This window comes from Fusarium fujikuroi, chromosome FFUJ_chr04 (genome assembly GCF_900079805.1).
Source record: "Fusarium fujikuroi IMI 58289 draft genome, chromosome FFUJ_chr04".
Lineage (NCBI taxonomy): Eukaryota > Fungi > Ascomycota > Sordariomycetes > Hypocreales > Nectriaceae > Fusarium > Fusarium fujikuroi.
Window position 1 is genome coordinate 537912 of NC_036625.1, and position 18524 is coordinate 556435.

At 48.8% G+C, this 18524-nt stretch overlaps 11 protein-coding genes; 8 read left to right on the top strand and 3 right to left on the bottom strand.

The window, feature by feature from the left end:
* Window positions 1-420: 420 nt before the first annotated feature.
* FFUJ_13156 (uncharacterized protein) lies at window positions 421-1292 on the top strand (the record flags this gene model as incomplete). XM_023575807.1 has 2 exons in its annotated part: window positions 421-527; window positions 599-1292. 2 exons carry the CDS (start codon window positions 421-423, stop codon window positions 1290-1292), a joined length of 801 nt encoding a protein of 266 aa, XP_023429061.1.
* Window positions 1293-1629: 337 nt separating this feature from the next.
* Window positions 1630-2113, top strand: FFUJ_13157 (probable small nuclear ribonucleoprotein SM D3; the record flags this gene model as incomplete). XM_023575808.1 has 3 exons in its annotated part: window positions 1630-1677; window positions 1737-1797; window positions 1875-2113. The coding sequence occupies 3 exons, from the start codon at window positions 1630-1632 to the stop codon at window positions 2111-2113; spliced, it is 348 nt and encodes a 115-aa protein (XP_023429062.1).
* Window positions 2114-2382: 269 nt separating this feature from the next.
* On the bottom strand, window positions 2383-4293 carry FFUJ_13158 (uncharacterized protein; the record flags this gene model as incomplete). Its single annotated transcript, XM_023575809.1, has 1 exon — window positions 2383-4293. One exon carries the CDS (start codon window positions 4291-4293, stop codon window positions 2383-2385), a length of 1911 nt encoding a protein of 636 aa, XP_023429063.1.
* Window positions 4294-4929: 636 nt separating this feature from the next.
* On the top strand, window positions 4930-5958 carry FFUJ_13159 (probable DIM1-rRNA (adenine-N6,N6-)-dimethyltransferase; the record flags this gene model as incomplete). Its single annotated transcript, XM_023575810.1, has 1 exon — window positions 4930-5958. The coding sequence occupies one exon, from the start codon at window positions 4930-4932 to the stop codon at window positions 5956-5958; it is 1029 nt and encodes a 342-aa protein (XP_023429064.1).
* Window positions 5959-6907: 949 nt separating this feature from the next.
* On the top strand, window positions 6908-7984 carry FFUJ_13160 (uncharacterized protein; the record flags this gene model as incomplete). The annotated part of the gene is made up of 1 exon (XM_023575811.1): window positions 6908-7984. The coding sequence occupies one exon, from the start codon at window positions 6908-6910 to the stop codon at window positions 7982-7984; it is 1077 nt and encodes a 358-aa protein (XP_023429065.1).
* An 879-nt stretch (window positions 7985-8863) lies between these two features.
* Window positions 8864-9807, top strand: FFUJ_13161 (related to YER185w, Rta1p; the record flags this gene model as incomplete). XM_023575812.1 has 2 exons in its annotated part: window positions 8864-8876; window positions 8930-9807. The coding sequence occupies 2 exons, from the start codon at window positions 8864-8866 to the stop codon at window positions 9805-9807; spliced, it is 891 nt and encodes a 296-aa protein (XP_023429597.1).
* A 264-nt stretch (window positions 9808-10071) lies between these two features.
* On the top strand, window positions 10072-11106 carry FFUJ_13162 (related to chitinase; the record flags this gene model as incomplete). Its single annotated transcript, XM_023575813.1, has 1 exon — window positions 10072-11106. One exon carries the CDS (start codon window positions 10072-10074, stop codon window positions 11104-11106), a length of 1035 nt encoding a protein of 344 aa, XP_023429066.1.
* A 428-nt stretch (window positions 11107-11534) lies between these two features.
* FFUJ_13163 (related to heterokaryon incompatibility protein (het-6OR allele)) lies at window positions 11535-13760 on the top strand (the record flags this gene model as incomplete). Its single annotated transcript, XM_023575814.1, has 1 exon — window positions 11535-13760. The coding sequence occupies one exon, from the start codon at window positions 11535-11537 to the stop codon at window positions 13758-13760; it is 2226 nt and encodes a 741-aa protein (XP_023429067.1).
* A 255-nt stretch (window positions 13761-14015) lies between these two features.
* FFUJ_13164 (uncharacterized protein) lies at window positions 14016-15182 on the bottom strand (the record flags this gene model as incomplete). Its single annotated transcript, XM_023575815.1, has 1 exon — window positions 14016-15182. One exon carries the CDS (start codon window positions 15180-15182, stop codon window positions 14016-14018), a length of 1167 nt encoding a protein of 388 aa, XP_023429068.1.
* Window positions 15183-16188: 1006 nt separating this feature from the next.
* FFUJ_13165 (uncharacterized protein) lies at window positions 16189-16800 on the top strand (the record flags this gene model as incomplete). Its single annotated transcript, XM_023575816.1, has 1 exon — window positions 16189-16800. The coding sequence occupies one exon, from the start codon at window positions 16189-16191 to the stop codon at window positions 16798-16800; it is 612 nt and encodes a 203-aa protein (XP_023429069.1).
* Window positions 16801-16934: 134 nt separating this feature from the next.
* FFUJ_13166 (probable nucleoside-diphosphate kinase) lies at window positions 16935-17994 on the bottom strand (the record flags this gene model as incomplete). XM_023575818.1 has 7 exons in its annotated part: window positions 16935-17134; window positions 17187-17252; window positions 17300-17344; window positions 17400-17458; window positions 17508-17551; window positions 17615-17645; window positions 17723-17994. The coding sequence occupies 7 exons, from the start codon at window positions 17992-17994 to the stop codon at window positions 16935-16937; spliced, it is 717 nt and encodes a 238-aa protein (XP_023429070.1).
* Window positions 17995-18524: the final 530 nt, after the last annotated feature.

Here is an 18524-nt window from a genome sequence, read left to right on the forward strand (position 1 = left end):
AGAGAATCGCTGATAAGCGGTCGTGAGTTCAATATATCAATTTCTCCAAACCAGTCTGCTGCAGTCCCATCGATGGCTGTGCCTTCAATCAGCATTGTGATTGTTATCATCGTGATGTTCATTACCTCAATTACAAAACTCCGATTCGCAAGGACGATATTCTTACTTCATGCGTCCATGCTGGTTCGAAATTCCGCTGCACGCGACAGGCAGCTGACAAGGCGGACTTGACTGAGGCCATCCATGCTCGACTTGCCAGATCAGGTACCTCGCAGGATTAGTCAAAGTGCAGCTGTTCAATTGGCAGATGCAGTGACACCTGTCCAACGCTCATAGCTTTCACAAAACACGCCTTTACGATTCTCAGCCAACTATATGGATAATCTGCTCATCTCTTACCCAATCAGGGACCCATTCACCATGCCTCGACGACCCACGGGTTCCTGGAAACACGAGAGGTCGCCTTTTGTGTGTCTCCTGCATGCAGGCTTCCTTTCGGCACCCAGCGAGAAGAGTGAGGCTGTCGGGTGAGGAAATGCGTTAGGATTATCTGCGAACCTCGAGTTTGCGAGCCGGCGCAGCTGCTCTTTGCTCGGAGGGATATCCCTGGATTATATCTCTTCAACGAACCCGTGTTCTCGTGCACTTATTTCCGTTCTGGAGTGCTAAGCGACCGCCGCATCACGAATATGGTGAACAAAAGACACACTGCACATGAGCCCCAACCTTCAACACCTGCATCGAAGGCCATTGAGCCATCGCCCGCGCGATCTCGGTGGTCCGAATGGACTCTCCACAACTCGGGACTGTACTACTACCGAGCTCGATATATCTCATTCGAGGACATCTCATCAATACCGCCAACTGGGAGAAATTCGATTGTGCCGAATGTTCAAGGTGGATACATCCATTACCAATCCATGGGTGTCAATGAAGGGACCAGTCAAGGGACCAGTCAAGCTCCAGAGCTATCAACTTGCTCTACCGTGACAACACCAACAGCCAGTGATCCTCCGGTCTCTACACAAGAAGTGTATGGCCAGCAAAATGATCAACTCGTCGTTTCAGCAAAGACAACCGAGGATAGCATGCTGATGAGTGGAGCGCTGCAACCAGAAGCAGACACTACAGAAACTGTCGTGGTGATATCGAACTCCAATGCACTAAAGCGAAAATCAACTACATCGAAGAAACAGAAGGAGAAGAAGAAGCATGGAAAGAAGTTGGATGTGGATAAGAGAAAGCAGGTCAGCAATAAGGCGAAAGTGAACAAGTGGTTAGACACTCTATAATCCGTGTGGCATTCTTATGTTATCTGGACGGCATTTCAGGTTTATGGCGTTAATTAGGGGCATAGTATGTTTCAGTATACAATATCGAATCTCAATTGTATGGATGAAGCATACAATCTCTCAGAAACTGTGAAATACAGACACTGTGCTTTTCATGACCTGCGTGCGTACTGCACACAGTGTCAAGCCAAACTCTCGCGGGCTCGGATCAACTCTTCTCCACCTCTCCAACGTCCCTCACCACCAAGCCTCGCCAATTTTCACGATATACCAAGCTCCAGCTCAGCCTCGGCCTTGTGTACACGCGACAACACGAAAATTACACCTAACCGCAACCATGACTTCTACAATCGGTATCCCTATTAAGCTCCTGAATGAGGCGCAGGTCCGTATCCCTTTTTATGGCACTCCTGATTGAGCTACGAAGCTAACTTTGCCTTGCAGGGCCATATTGTGACCCTCGAAATCACTTCCGGTCAGACCTACCGTGGCAAGCTTCTCGATGGTACGGCCCCCCCCTTTCTCTCGCTATCCTCTCTTTTCACTGCTTTTAATGCTTGGATTTTCGCTAACGCATCCTAGCTGAGGACAACATGAACGTTCAGCTGAAGGACATTACCGTCACCGCTCGCGATGGCCGCGTTTCCCATCTCGACCAAGTTTACATCCGTGGCTCACACGTGCGCTTCTTCATCGTTCCCGACATGCTTCGCAACGCCCCTATGTTCCGCAGCCGTAACGTACGTGGCCGTGGTGTCGGTCTTGCCAGAGGTCGCGCGACGGTCAGCCGAGCGCGCGCAGGCGGACGAGGAGGACGATAAACAAGACATAATAGAAATATGCGAGTTTTTGGCGTTCGGGCTTGGTTTTTTACAATGGGCATGCCTCGATTTTGGGAAAATGAGTGGAACAGGCTTAGGTTGATACCAGTCTAGATAGGGATATGCCTTGTGAGGCTTGCAAGACCTCGCAGTAGAGGGTGGTTTTTTGAGATTGACTAGATTACAAAAATGAAGGCGTCTCTTACGCCTGGTATCTCGTCACCTTCTAAGTCCAATGCTTTTCAGTCCATATTGTACAGGTTCCCCTTTTATTTCATTCGGCCAAGAGCTTCCTGGGCCTTGACCACCAGCTCGCGAATCTCGTTAATCTCATTACCTTTTTGGTCTACGACTGGCTTTTCTTGTTGCTTCTCATGGCTGAGAACCTCTGCAACACTGTCCTCAACCCCTCGGAGAGCCTTACGGCCTTCCTCTCGCACTTCGCCCTCCCAGAATGCTCGCGCTGCATCCCATTTCTTCTGTAACCGGCTGCAACTCCAGACTATACCGAGTGCTGCCACAGCACCGGCTTCGTAGACTGTCGAGGAGAAGGAGGAGATATAGAGAAGAGCGGCAAGGGATGTTGTAAGTCCAGAAGTCCCTAACGACTGCACGACCAGGCGTTGTGCGAGAGCCTGCAGCGCAGGGACAGTCTCGTTTTGGAGATACCTTCGGGTAAAGGCAATATGACCAGGCCATTTTGGTAGTGCTAGTCGGTTGTTCACTGGTGCCAGTGGTTCCACCTCTCCTGGGCCAAGTCGCTTCAGCTCCAGATTTGCGTCGCTATCGTTCACCGAGTGTGGTTGAGGATAATTTTGGTCCGCATTTGCAGCTTGCGCGATCTTCCCGGTCAGATAGACCAGCTCTCGCTCTGCTGTTGGTAGGAACCGCTGGTTGAGCATATCATTTGTGAGCATGGCAACATCATCGACCCTCCAGAATAGTTGCCACCATCCTAGCTTTCGCCATCTTCGGCCTGTGAACGCCAGATCAAGCTCGTCTTGTAACTCAGCATGAGCTTGTTGTGACCACGCACCAGCTGCTTGACTCAGTATAGGGGAGAAGTCTGGCTCCTGACCGTTGAGACTGGGGGCAGTCTTGTAAGTCTCCCTGATTTCACGACGATTCTCCTCTTCGCATCGCGCCAAAATGTTGTTCAACAAAGAAGTAATGAGCCCTCGCACTGCGGGTTTCGTGGTGCCATCGGAGGAGCTGATTCCTGACTTAAGCCACGTTGTTAAGGCAGGGAAGTTACTGTTGAACCAAAGCCGCTCATACTCAATGGCATTGCTGGAACTTTGACGAAAGAGTGACACTCCCCTCTCAGCAAGTGATGTATCAACAAGCGTAAAGGATGCATCAAGCTGCTTTGAGTCAACACCTCTCAAATCAACCACTTTTAGCACAGACTCCTCCTCCTTGGCAACTGGCACCGATGTGGCATTGACAGCTCCTTCAAACCCATCACCGACAAGAACCGCTCTGTGCACAGGTGTAGTAACTGGCGTCACTCGATCTTCAGCCGATGGGATGCCGACCTTGGGCACCAGAACAGCTTCTTCGACCTCGATAGCCCGTGTTTTCTCATCTCTAGAGAACTCGGGAAGATGCGTCTCCATGAACAGCAGCTCCAAGTTGAGGCTGTTCCATTCCGCCGAGGAAACATTGACCTCACTCAAAAGACTCGTTCTGGTGACTGTTAAAGTACTCTGCTGCTCTGCAGTGGACCGGATCCGAACAACGAGGGGGTTCTTTGGATCATGGCCCTTCAATTGGCGCTCCCATTCTTGCTCATCCTGCAGCGGATCCGTTACCAAAACCCTCAGAACATTTTTCGCAGTCTGTCCCGCATTCGAGCCAGGTGCCAGTCCTAATATCGCAACCCTCACAGCTTCCTGACCAGGTATTTGCCGCAGTCCCTGCAGTGCCAATTGCAATCTTGAAAGATTCACCAAAGACGGTGCGAGTTTCTGAATATCGAGGAGGTGTTGTTCAAGCTCGGCACGAGGATTCGTCGACACAGTGTATAAACGTTTTCCGAGGATAGCGCGACGAGGTCGTATTCGCGGCCGTGATGTAATGCAGCAAAATGGACATATCGAGATACCGTGAGGCTTCGATCTCGGTATCAAAACCCCGAGTTTGCCTGCACGAGGCAGACGGGCTCTCGGTGAAGCCATTTCCTTTGAGAAATGATTGGCGATGGGAGGTTCTACCTCATACTACAAGTTGCACTATAGGTTTGAAGATGGAGCTACTAAAGCAGGGAAGCTCCGTGGGCGGCAAAGGGTCGGCAAATCACGGAAAAGTCGTCACAGGCATCTTGACTCAAAGACCTACCAACGAGCAACAGCCTTACAAGCTAGGAAGGCCACTGTCGATCACATATTATTTTGATTGTTTATGGCGGCTAGCCAAACGTAACAGGATATAGATTGTCTTCAATTGTAGCGATTGCAGCGACAATGACTGTGCTCTAGCACGGAGTTCGTGACAAAGGTTCATGTCAAACATGTGTAATACCAAACAGGTGATTAGAGGCAGAATTTAGGTCCTTATCATATACTTAGATTGAATTCCAGGACGTAAGTCAAATACATTCTAACAATGCTTTGTTTCTTCGACATAGACAAGGCGATATGCTATCTTGTAGAGATGGTAACTCCATGTGCATCAAGGATACGGAGTAGCGGTTATTCCGCATGGCCCACTAAAAAGATAATCGCGGGGTGCCCCACCCTACGAGATGCTTCAGTACACCACCAGAAAAAAAAAAAGAGGAAAACCCTGCCGTCTCACTCACAATCAAGAACTCAATGCCGAAATCGTCAGATAGCAGGCGCGGTGGTGCCCGCAAGGGGCCATACGATAAGCCTGAACGCAAGAACATTTTCAAATACAACACGAATATTGGCCAGCATATCTTGAAGAACCCTGGCATCGCCGATATGATTGTCGCAAAGGCAAACCTCAAACCCACCGACACTGTCCTCGAGATCGGTCCTGGAACCGGCGTCCTCACCACACGCATTCTAGAACAAGCCAAAGCGGTCAAAGCCGTAGAGCTCGATATACGCATGGGAGCCGAGTTAACAAAAAGAGTCCAAGGCAAGCCCGAGCAGCAAAAGTTGGAAATTATCATGGGCGATTTCGCCAAATTGGATCTCCCGGAAGCACTCCCACCGTTCGATGTTTGCATTAGCAATACCCCTTACCAGATTTCATCCATCATTATCTCCAAGCTGATTTCTCTCCCTCGGCCTCCTCGCGTCAGCATTCTTATGGTCCAGCGAGAATTTGGACTACGGTTATGCGCTCGACCTGGCGATTCCTTATACTCTCGCCTTTCAGTCAACACACAATTCACCTCCAAAGTCGCCCTGATCGCCAAGGTCGGCAAGAACAACTTTTCGCCGCCACCCGAAGTCGAATCCGTTGTCGTGAGACTTGAGCCACGACCAGAAGTGCCTGCCGCCAACATACAGGAGCTGGACGGCATGCTACGTATCTGTTTCTCAAGGAAAAACAAGACTCTACGAGCGAGCTTCATCGATTCAGAGGAGCTCTGCCAGCGAAATTGGATCACTTGGGCGGCTATGGATCCCGAGAAAGTCAGCGAGCAAGATTTGCAGTTCTTCCGTGACAGCGAAGATACAATAGACGCTCACCAGTCTGTGTGTGGAATCCCCATTAGCAAGGCCACTCTCAAGAGCTTCATTCGGAGCAAGATTGAGCATGTCCTTGAGAAGACTGAACTCTCTGAAGCACGATCAGCCAAGTGTGACGAAAACGACTTCTTACGACTTCTTTTGGCGTTCCGCGAGAACAACATTTATTTCACATAATGTCCAACATAACGATCGCAAAACATATTTTTATCTAACCGCATCTTCGACCCGGTCTGGCCAGTTTGAGGCTTCTATCATCAGCACCACTCTCAGCTCGTCTCCAACGCTAAGGAGATCCGTGATAAACGACACGGATTAGCATGAGAATGGGATCCTTGCTGGGAGTACAGTCGCTTTATGGATGATAGAGAAGGAGAGTGAGGGGGACGACGTCCCTGGCCCGACCTGCGCCAAGCCAGCTCTCCAGTTTCATCCGAGAGCTGCTATTACCGCGCATTATACCCCGATAATGGAGATTATCATATCATGACTGCATTGAAAGAGGAACAAAATAGTAGTCTAGAACAGCTTAGGAGATTTAGGGCTGTCGTCCGGAAAAACTCCTCAGAGCCGCGTAGCGTTGGCATGAATGCAATACCCTGGTTCATCCTAAATCGCCCGATAGTCGTACACTGATGTCATGCCGCAGATGAAAGAGCTGCATGGAATAATCCCTGGCTTTGATCGCTGGCTCTCTTGCTGCATAAGGCGACCCGAAAATTCTATTGCTTGTCTTTTTTTCTAGAAGATACAATATGATTGGTTGCAGTAATAACCTGAGGCGAACAGGCTTCACAGTTCTGCCTTTTTATTGCATATATTTTGGGTCGTGATAGTGAATCCTCCTGCAGCGTTCGACTCATGCCTTGCCTTATTCTGCGCGGTTTATGAAGGCTTATTTCCTCTGCTTGAGGCGGTTATTGTAATTATCTTCTTCGAGACAAAATATAAGTAACTTGGTTCCAAGCAAACTTTTATACTTTGAGCTTGTATCTCCAGTGCATCTCGTGCCCTGCCGCTACAAACGCCTTGCTGGTTCATTTAGGCATCATCTGATTTCATATCATCTGATGAGTCTCAGCCTTAGGGTGCATTCACGTTTCAAAAAGCTTTCTCCAACTCAATCATGGCTGCAGTGATGGGACCGAACCCGCCACCTCCATTCAACTCTCACAGCCAAATGCCGGACATCAAAGACGCAATAAAAGCAGCCAGTCCAAGGACAGCGGAGCTATTAAGCCTGCTAGAACAAACGAAACATATTCGCACGGATCTTTCTCTACAACAAAAGATCGTTTCAGACCTCGAGTCACAATTATCAGAGTCTAACCGAAAACTGGATGGATTAGATCGCAAACGTTTAGCTGACCTTGAGTCGCATAAGAAATACCGCGATGGCCATGTAATGAAATTTCTTTACAGAGCCAGCGGTAAAGAGAACTCATTTACAGGTCAGGCTGAGAGGGAGGAGCAGAATTACCACAACACACTTCAACAGGCGCATCTGGCATCAGAGCACAACTCGAGTGTCAAGGCTAGACTGGATGAAGAACTTCGGAAAAAGAAAGATCTCAACCAGAGCATGCAGGGTTACCTAGATCTGCAAAAGCAGCTGGACGATATCTACGATGATATCTTTTCAGGCCCAACGCCAGAATTTCCCGAAGAGGATGCAAAGGAACAGCAGAGCAATGATGCATTATCTGTCTATGTTGCGACAAAGACAGCCCTCGAACTACATGAAAAAGCGCTAGATCTGCTCGAGCAAGCGACAGCGACAATGACTGCTGGACTGCAACAGGTCGACAAGGCTCTGCAATCGGGAGACATGAATCATCTCCGGGCTCTGAATAAGGGCAGGGAACTTGTTCAGCAGAGTAAGACAACAGTTGATCAGCTAGTACAGCTTGGTGCGGATGTGATTGAGCTGCCGCCCGAGGCCAATCCCCGCACTATGGAGGTCACATCTAACCTGGGCGATGTCTGGGGAAAGGTAGATATCACTGGTGGGAGACAGGAGGTGGCGCGGTGCACAGCGGCTTTGAACAACTGCTTGAGTCAGGCGAAAGAGAGGAAGTATTACTTGAGTAAAGAGCTCAAGAGGAAGGGTGAAGAGATGGATGAAGCCCGGACGGAGTTGCAGAAGATTAGAAAGGCTATCTTTGAAGAGGTCATGGGTGATGATTTAGTCAAAGGGTCATAGACTGGCGTACCATTCGCAATAGATACATGGAAGATTAGACTCAACTCAGATCTCGGTTGATAGAGGGTCTTTAACCCACAATTAGAAAGCATTGTTCAGCATCCTCAAAGTTGAGGTTGTCATCTAAAGGAATGCTTGTGATTCGTCTTTTCGGCAACGGTCGCTTAAGTAGCCCAGCCTTTGACAGCTATGGGTCTAATGTCAATGACACAATGCCAAGAATTGACAGCGGTTGATTAATTTCTTAGTGTCTGTGCAAAAGACTACTAGGCTTTTCAGGTGAAGCTCCCTTGAGGTTCGACAAATCTGGAGGACCCTTCAACATTGCAAGATATTTACTTTTTAGGAAATCTTTCATCGAGTAGGCCGCAGGCTCTATATCTCTCCCTTAATCAAGCCAAAACTTCGAGCAATTCACTGTAAAAGCTGCCAGTTTACTCGTAAATTGTCATCTCGTTTCTGTCAAGTGGCTTTCCCTTCTGAATGTCACCGTCCAAGACATGCGTCTTTCATTCCCACAGTATAGAGTCTTCTAGACAGGTCCCCTTTCTCAAAAAGGAAACCAAATCGTCAGGGACCGTTTTTCGCCAAATATAAACGATTATTGAGACCCTTGGGGACTTTGACGGGTGCGTGGCCCAGGGTCACCATTTCCATTCTGGGGAATAGCTTCAGAATGATGATTCATGACTTTGCGCCAGGACCAGGGGTTTGGCGCTCGGCTCTCCAAACACTAAAGAAGCTTATATCAAAAGCTGAATGCGAAGGGTCCTGCCGTAGGATTTAAAGATCCAACGTCAACCGCTGAAGAATGTTGTGTTGCATTTGACTATTTCGTGATTATCAAGTATTAGCTTTGAAATTTCACTCATCGTCACCATGAGCAGCTCTGGTATGTTCACAATTGCACTGGACATGAGATACCTAAATACTGACAAGACTTAGGAGAACGCCCAATTGATGGCTATGTCGACCCAAACTTTCCCAACCCTGACGGCGAATGGGATACGCCTGTAATCATTTATGGTTACACACCCGCATTCTCTCTCGCCGTTTTCGCAGCAGCCTGGTTCGCCCTCTTCCTCGTTGTTCACCTGGTTCAGACAATCCGCTTTCGCAGCTGGTACTTTATCACATTCCCGATCGGTCTTCTCTTTGAGATCGTGGGCTATGTTGCTCGCTCGCTCTCAGCCAAGAAGGATCCGTACCATCTGCTGTACTTTATCCTCAACTACTTCTTCATCGTCACGGCGCCTGTGTTCCTTGCCGCGGGCGTGTATACTATCCTCTCCGCACTAATTCCCCGGCTCGGAAGACGATATTCATTCTTGCCACCAAAGTTTATTCTTTGGTTCTTCATCACTTCTGATGTTATTGCTACTGTTGTGCAGATCACCGGTGCTGCTCTGATTGGTGTAAGACAGTCGAACCGTGATGATCCAACGGACGCCAATAATATTCTTCTCGGAGGTTTGGCATACCAGGTTTTCTCCCTCGGTGTGTTCGTTATCCTCACGGCTTCATTCCTTTTCCGTGCTCGAAGGGAGGTTAGTTCGCGCGGCAAGAAGCTCAGCTTGTTCTGCGTTGCTTTCGGAGTGGCTACCATTATGATTTATCTTCGAACCTGCTTCCGTCTGGCAGAGACAGCTGAAGGACTTGGGGGACATTTGTATTCGAACGAGATCTTCTTTGCTTGTCTGGAGTTTGCTCCTGTGGCACTGGCTGTCTTGCTCTTTGCTATCTGGCATCCCGGAAGATGTGTCGGCAAGAAGGTCAGGGTGCAGGATTTGGAGAAGGAACAGGCACGAGCCCAGGACTTTTAATTTGAGAAAAAGAGATACCCATTGTCAGTTAACTCATAGCAATAATCGTAAATCAAGTTTGTTGGATAGAAACACGATCTTCAGAGGCAGACGGGCATGGACTAGGCCCTGCCTGTAGCTGCCAAGCTTAGGTACCTAGTGGCTGTCTACCCGCTGGAACCGAAACCTTCAGCGGCCGAGCTCCACCTAAGCTCTGGGGTTGCTTACAACTTCAACAAGCTCCAAGAATGCCAGCTCATCCTCAACCTCACAAACATATACACGATGCCCCCTCTTCCCCCTTCCGCGAACCCTCTACCGCGGCTGATCACATATTACCAAACTCATCATGACTCCTCGGGGAATCTCATCTCTCCCCTCTCTCTCATCACACAACCCGGTATCGCCATAACCCACGTCATTGTCGCCGCCATTCACATCAACGATGATCCTCAAAAGATCACGCTCAATGATTACCACCCATCTCACCCCATTTTCCAGACTATGTGGGCTGAGTTACGCGTGCTACAAGCCTCGGGTGTGAAGGTGATGGGCATGCTAGGTGGTGCTTGTAAGGGCAGCTATGCACGCCTGGATGCCGATCAAGAGACATTTGATCGGTACTACGGTCCTGTGAAAGACATGATTCGAGAGCGTGGGTTGGACGGTCTGGATCTGGATGTCGAAGAGGAAATGACCCTGGGAGGAATCGTGCGGCTGATAGACCGTCTACGCAGCGATTTTGGGCCAACTTTCATCATCACCCTGGCACCAGTCGCCATGTCTCTTCTTGACTTTACCAAGAATCTCAGCGGCTTTGACTACGAAGCTCTCGAAGTGATGCGCGGTCGTGATATCGCCTGGTACAACACACAATTTTACTGCGGCTGGGGAGATTGCAGTAATCCCCTTATGTACGATCTCATAGTCCGCAAGGGCTGGCCACCCGAGAAGATCGTCATTGGACTTGTCACCAACCCTGAGAACGGAAGCGGCTATGTGCCGATGAACCCTCTCAACATGGTGCTCACGACGCTACGGGGGCGATATGGATCGTTTGGGGGAATCATGGGCTGGGAGTACTTCAACAGTTTGCCTGGAGGAAAAGAACGGCCGTGGGAATGGGCCAGGGAGATGACCAAATTGTTGAGAGGGCATTTGTTGTCGGCACCTGCACAGGCTACACAACCAGTGCAATCGGCGGCGGTAGAAAGTGGTTCGAAAGCAAAGAACGAAGACGTGGATCCAGATGAACCTGGTGGACAAGATGCACCAGTGCCAAAACAGTTTGACTACTACTCGGATGGGCTTGATGATTAGACCCAGAAAGTAATCTGGCCCAGAGACAGATGACTTACATATTGCGGGCTATAGCGACTATATAGACCTTCGCAATTCATACGATGAAACGAATAGACCTATGTTATAGAGGCAGTCCGCTCGTGAACAAGCTCTTAATATCGCTTGTACAAAGGATGGTACTACTCTTTTCAACAAGTTCCGTCATTCTCAGCACGATTTGTTTCATACGACTCAGGGCAAGATATATTTATGCCAACTATGTAGAAGTTATGATCGCTTGCCCAATCCCTGTTCCGGGTAAATGAATCTTTTCGGCTTCAAGCTGGCACAATGCCTGTCACCAAATGCGGCTAAGCACATTCAACAGCCCACATGGATCTTAACACTTACAACAAAGCCGTGGGGCTTTGGGAGATGAGTCGTCAGCTTTGCAACTTCCTGCCAAAATGAGGGTCGGGTTGAGATCTGGTGCTCAGTTGCTAGCTCAGATCCAGTCATTCCGTCTCGCTGCTGGTGCCACCATAATTGTGCTCATCGTCAATGCTCAATATCTCCGAAGCATCCTCGTGACAACATCACGATATATGCACCACTTGCTTTCGAAGGTTTTTTTCAATGCTTCTCGGGCGTTTTCCGGGTTCAAGTACGATGACAGAATTTTGGATCAGCATATACGCTTGATTCATCTATCAGATTCAGCATCCGGCTCATCTCCTAGCCTCAAACTCCATACCTTCAAACTCGATGAATGTCCGCCATACATCGCCCTGTCTTACACCTGGGGTCCAATTACGCAGAACACAATCTTCGACCAGGGTACAATTCTTCTGAATGCAAGGTCATTTCGAGTGTTGCCAAATTTACACAATGCAATCAAGCAATTATACATCTCAAGATCAGGCCAGTACCTCTGGGTCGACGGGATCTGTATCAACCAGAGAAGTCTCCCCGAGCGCTCTGCCCAAGTAGCAATAATGGATCTCATATACAACGGAGCCGCCGAGACAATAATATGGCTTGGTCTTGCCACAGATGAAACCGCTAGGGCTGTCGAGCTCGTTCAGAACATCGCGAAAGGCGCTGAGTCTAAGATCATAGAATGGGGAAGGGTCCAGTCATACGGCGATGCTTATATCATGGATGACTCTGAGCTTCTAAAAAGAAATGGCCTTCCAAATCTTACCGAGAACGATTGGCTGACTCTTCGAGATATCTACACAAGGCCGTGGTTCGGACGTGTCTGGATGCTTCAAGAAGTTGCCCTCTCTCGCAGTCCAAGAGTTCTCATCGGCCATCACGAGACAGCATGGGATTCTGTTGGCGATACAGCTGGGCTGATAAACATGTCCGGCGCTCTTATCGGTCTGTTTACTGTGGGCTCCGGATCAGAAACCGCACCTTTGATCTACTCTCTCGTCCATGCTGCTGGCCTTCATGTTACTCGCCAATGGACCCAGGACAAAAATAGTCGGTACAAAGAGATCCTGAGAAGTATTGATTATTCTGTTGGGATACGCCAAAATCATCCTAAAAAGCTGCTGCTCGAGCTATTGCTAAGTAGCATCGGATTCAAGGCGACTATTCCCAGAGATCGTGTTTACTCTCTGCTGGGAATCGTAAACTTCATGGAGCGTGCGAAAGGGAGACCTCGACTCGACGTCATTGTAGACTACAAATCTCCTGAAAATGACATCCTTATAGATCTGGGCATCAGCTTCTATACAGAAACAAAATCTCTACATCTCCTATCCCTCGCCGGTATCACCAGCCGTGCCGTGCCAACTGACTTGCCAACATGGATCCCCTCTTTCGAAAATGTTCACGTCCCTGTTCTTGGCCCCAGCTATACCAGAATGCTTCCATTCGATGCCGCCGCGGGCAAAGAAGCAGACTTCACAATTGACAGGTCTCTCTTCCATCTAAGCATTGAGATATTTAGTCCTCATCTTGGTACAATCGAAGAGCTCGGCGAGAGCTGGTCTGATGTTATCCGAGGGAAGTTTAACGACACGATGAAGATGCTTCTTCACTGCGGCACAACCTACATACCTACGGGCCAACCAATAGTTGAAGCTTTCTGGCGGACTCTTATTATGGACTGCGACTTATCTCAGAGGCCTGCACCATCATATCTCGCCAAGTCCTTCTCTAAGTGGATGCTTCTTCTCACCATCCAAGCCCTGATCTCTTATCAGCAACAGAATCCATCTATATACGATCAATTCGATGCCCTAGAGCCTCTTTGGACCCTGGCTAACACTCGAGACTCTACTAATACGCTACCCAAATCTGGTGATATTATCCCGTTATTGTTTGAACTTGGCTTACGCCACGACCCTAGTGTTCGAGTTGACACTGATTCGGAAAAGGCTGCCAAGTTCGCTTCTTGGGGCAAGTCATCCGCTCCCTTCGAAGCCTTATTACGTGTCAATCTTGCTGCAAGAAGACGTATTGCGAGAACCATTCGAGGCTACTTGTGTCTAGTTCCACTTCAGGCCAAGGCAGGGGATAAAATCATGATCGTTGCTGGCTGTGCAGCCCCATTGGTCCTTAGAAGATCGGGTCCTTCAGAGAGCCTCTTTGAGCTTGTCGGCGATGCTTACGTTCACGGTGCTATGTTTGGAGAGCACATCACTGGCGAGTCCTCCTGGAGAGATGTTCATCTAGTTTGAAAAGTAGCGTCAGTCGGCCCGTCACGTAAATCTTCTTAACAAACTTCAGTTGTGTTTGCAGTGAATGATATAACTATGGTTCATCATAGAGTAGAGTAAAGTCGTTGAAATAAATATCGAGAAACGAAGGAATTAATACCATATTAGCCACCAAAATTGATCATCCCCTTCTCATTCCTCATAAGCCACATGCCCACCACACGCCGCTAAACTCACGACACACAGAAGACGGATGAAAGATACTACCCTCCCGTTTTACCAGCATGCCATCCACGGACTGCACTGGGCCTGAATGTTGTAGCTGTTGTAGAGAGGGTAAGTTCCCTTGACAGCTTCCAGAACTGGATCAAAGAACTCCTTGTTGAATCGGTCAGATTGGCAAGACGAGCAGGGGCCAGTGAGGAAATTGTCGTATGTAGTGTTGTACGCGAGGTAGCCGATGGTTTTCTGATGAGAAACATCAATGGCCTGCAGACTGAAAGATTCAGGCATGACTACCCAATGATCCGCTGTGGAGTTGCGCTTTCCTGGTATGGTTGGGTTCTGGTTGAAGAATGTGCTATTCATGCCGAGGTCATGGAGAGCTTTGATCATGATAAGCGTCAGATGAGAGTCAGAATCAATTTGGATGCCAGCACAGTCGATGTTAATGGTGTAACCGTCTCCTTTCACCGGTTCACCCACGCACTTTCCAGTGTTCCGATCCCAGGAAAACTTCTCGATAAACGCTTGCCAAGTGTTGGGCCAATTGATGAAACGAGGGCTGAGGAGAATAGACACAAATAGCTTGCCAGCATTGGGGTCAGCTGGAGGGTTAGGCTCACCACCTGTGGGAGTAGGTGTCGCTGGCGGCTGTGAGACAAATGTAGTCGTGGCAGGCGGAGCAGAAGATGTTTCCAAGGTAGAAGTGGGATTTTCCATGCCACTGGGACGAGGGGGGGCGCGGTTATCACGGTTGCAGACAAAGGCAGTCAAGCAGACCGCATCAGCGTTGACAGTCGTGTTGATGGCTGCGCTGACAGGGCGACCACGGTAGGCATAGCAGGTAAGTTCTTGACCACCTTCCTTGGTGGTGACGGCAGACCCAGCTGGTTGACCGTCAGCGATTCTTGGGTTGATATAAGCTGTCCAGACGACACCATTAGACAGTTTGACGGTGGTTCCCTTGGGATTCCAGGGGTAGATTCCATCTGCGTAAGGAACTTCAACCTCCAGATCAGGTGGAGGGGGAAACTTGGAGACATCGTCAGGCCACTGAATATCCTGGTACCAGTTCACTTGGCGAGAAGTAGACCATCCAGGGTGGGCTTTGTTGTCGCCAATGCCACAATCGGCAAGAATCAGGTCCTCATTGGGGTGACGAATTTGGGCTTGGGCAGTTGCCAGAAGGGCACCAACGGCCGCCAACTTGACGGAGACCATGTTTTTGAATGAATGGCTTGCTTCAGGAATGTAGTCCCGGGTGTTGTTTGCAGGCTTTTAAGATTGAATGAGTGAGTTGAAGTAACAGATTGAAGGATTTGTGAGAACTGAGATGCAGATGAAGGAAGATGAAGAGGAGAAGAGAAGAGAACAGACGGGGAAGAGTCTTAAAAGACTAGCACTCTGTCATGGGGAAGAACTTTGACTGGGTTCCTTCTTCCTCAGCTACAGTCGCTTCATTCTGAGGACCTTGTTGGGACTTCTGAGGTCATTGTCTTGCGTCTTGGGCAGGAGCATCCATCACGAACAGGCAATGTGGACTGGGGAGGAAAGAACACAGATGCAGATGACGCGGACAATACTCGTTGCCTGCCTTAAGAGCTTTTATTTTGGCATGACCACATGATTTCCCACATCATGTGAAGGCTGTTGGGGTTCGATGTGTGTAGATATCTCGTAGTGGAAGGAGAGATCATCGAGGACCACAATGACCTTATTCGGGTATCTTTGTGTGTCTGAGCAGAGCTGCTTTATCCAAAGATCCGAAATCCAAGACTTAGCGTCAACATTTGTATCGGTGGAATCAGGTTCTGGCAGATGTCTCCAAGGTGATACTGCAATTTCCGACCCGGTAATTCAGAGGTTCACTATTAGACTTTGTTGAAGCACGCAGTGTGATAATGTCACAACAAGCGCAATCGATGTATGATTTTTTTTTTGCTTCTTTTTTTTCACGAAAGCCATCGATGGTATTTACCGTAGCATGTCTCAATATCAATTAACATCGAATCGCACAAAAGAAGTTCAGATCGACAAATGCAAAGCAAACAATTGACGATTTATTGCTTTGTTGGCAAGCTGGTTACCCTTAACTATAGCCGGATCGCGGGACAAATCAAGCCCGTCAGCAGCTCCACATAGAATTTCAGCGACGAATGTCGAAACTCTCGATGTACTCAATGTTACCAACAAAGCACCTCGCCAAGCTTGGATATCTAATCTCAATATGCGTCGCAACTTCACATCTTTCAATTGCCGCCCTAGCCTCTGTGCTCGCGCTCCCCCGCGCATCAACACCTCATATCCTCGCGTCTCGTCAACCCAAGCTTCCCGCATCGACCGCATCACATCTAAGCTTCCTCGACGTTTACAAAGATACACTAGCGGTTTACGTAACGCTCCAGTCTCGCATATTGTTTCATTCTTGATCCTTCACGAGATCACAGCAATTGTGCCCGTGCTAGGGCTGTTTGGTCTCTTTCATTACACAAATTATGTGCCAGTGGAATACGTAACGGGCCACTTTGGAAGCTATGTCGAAGATGGAGTTGGCCGCTTTGAGAGGTACTTCACACGCAAGGGGTGGTTTGGTTTCGGTCAGAACGGAGAAGGTGAGGCCTCAAATGCGGCTACAACACATCCGGACTCCAAATCCGAGGAAGCTGTGGAGCGCTGGCATCGTGGAGATGGGCGGTACAAAGTGGTAGTTGAAGTTGCTCTCGCGTACGCAATCACTAAGGCTTTACTGCCAGTTCGTATCATCGGCAGTGTATGGGCTACGCCATGGTTTGCCGGGATACTCATGAGAGCCAAAGGAATATTCACAAGCAAACCTTAAGTCACTTTGAAATCGAGCACGAAGGTTTTGAGAAGATTTTCTGTCTTGATTTTTGTTATACCCACAGAGATGAAGTCATCCCACTTGTATGTGCTTTTCCATTCCGTCATTCAGGGCGTTACAACATCGACAATTTAAGCCTTCTCGTAGACCCAGTTGAACTGGGCGGACTTCCAGGAGACGACCTCACCCTCCTTGAACCAGAGGGCAATCTCCTTCTGGGCGTTCTCGACGGAGTCAGAGCCGTGGCAGACGTTGCGGCCGACATCGATGGCGTAGTCACCACGAATGGTACCGGGGGAAGAGGCAAGGGGGTTGGTGGCACCGAGGATGGCTGATTGTACAATTAGAAAATGGTGAGCAATATTCAATGATTGGAAACTTACCACGGCCAGTCTTGACAGCATCACGGCCCTCCCAGACCATGGCGCAGATGGGGCCAGAGTTCATGTCTACATAAGTTAGATTTGGTTGTATCAATTAGATTCGGGAGCCATACACTCAATCAGACCAGGGAAGAAAGGCTTGCCAGCGAGATCGGCATCTATAACGATGTTAGGGCGAATTGATATATCGAACGACTTTTGGGAATGACGCACAGTGCTTCTCGAGGTGCTCCTTTCCAGGGGTGACGAGCTTGATGGCAGCAAGCTTGAAGCTGTAAAAAGTCAATAGCTATAGCAACAACGGTATATAAAACTACTCACCCTCGGTTCTCGAATCGAGAGATGATGGGACCAACGAGGCCACGCTATGGGAGCCTTGTTAGCTCTTGTCAAATCAATTGTATAATCGTCCAGGTCTGTTTGTTTACCTGGACACCGTCGGGCTTGATAGCGATGAAGCTACAATCAAGTTAGCCAAAGATCCCAACAGGAGCATCAACCACGATGGGGTAAAGCTTGATGGCGGGGTAGCTTACGTCTGCTCGGAGGAGGACATTTTGGCGATATTCTTGTCTGGTATGACTTGAGATGTAGGAACAGAGTGAGAATTAGAGGTAGGGGAGAGATCGACTGGAGGGGAAAGGCTTGAAGAAGGCGGTGAAAAGAGGATATAAAGGGCGAGGAGGGCGAAGAGAAGAGCAAAAAATCGCGGGGCCAGATTTTCCGCACTTCTCCGTCCCTGCTGCTGCTTCCAATTCTTGCCGCTGGCGGCGGGGTCTTCTCGCTGGCGGGGCTCCTCTGCAGCCATGATGAGCTGGCGTTGAGGGTCCTTGGGTGCGAGATCTGGAGAATTCACACGGACACGTGATTTAAGTAGTTGTCGAGGACAGATATAAATTACTGAACAAGAGAACAGGAGTAAGGAGAGAATTAGAAAAGACAAATGAACGATACTATGAGAGTTAGTATAGCTTAAAGAAAGAACAGATTCATATAAAAAGAACTTGGAGAGTAGCGAAACTTTTCTACTTACAAATCAAAGCCTTTAAATGAACTGTACCTGCATCAATAAGAGCTTCTTACAGTGCATCCAACACAAGAACTCAGCTCAGAAATCGAGGACTGAAATGTTTGATTAACGGGTCTAATCTTCTATCGAAGCTGCCCCGCCATCCAGGTATCCACTCCCCTGCGTCTGAAACCAACCCCAATCCGGAATGGAGTTTCACAGGGGAGCTTAGGGACAGCTTGACTTGACTTCGACATCATCAAAGCTGAGGTTATCCCAGCATAAACAACAATAACATTCTCTTAAACCAGCGACTGGACAGAGGATAT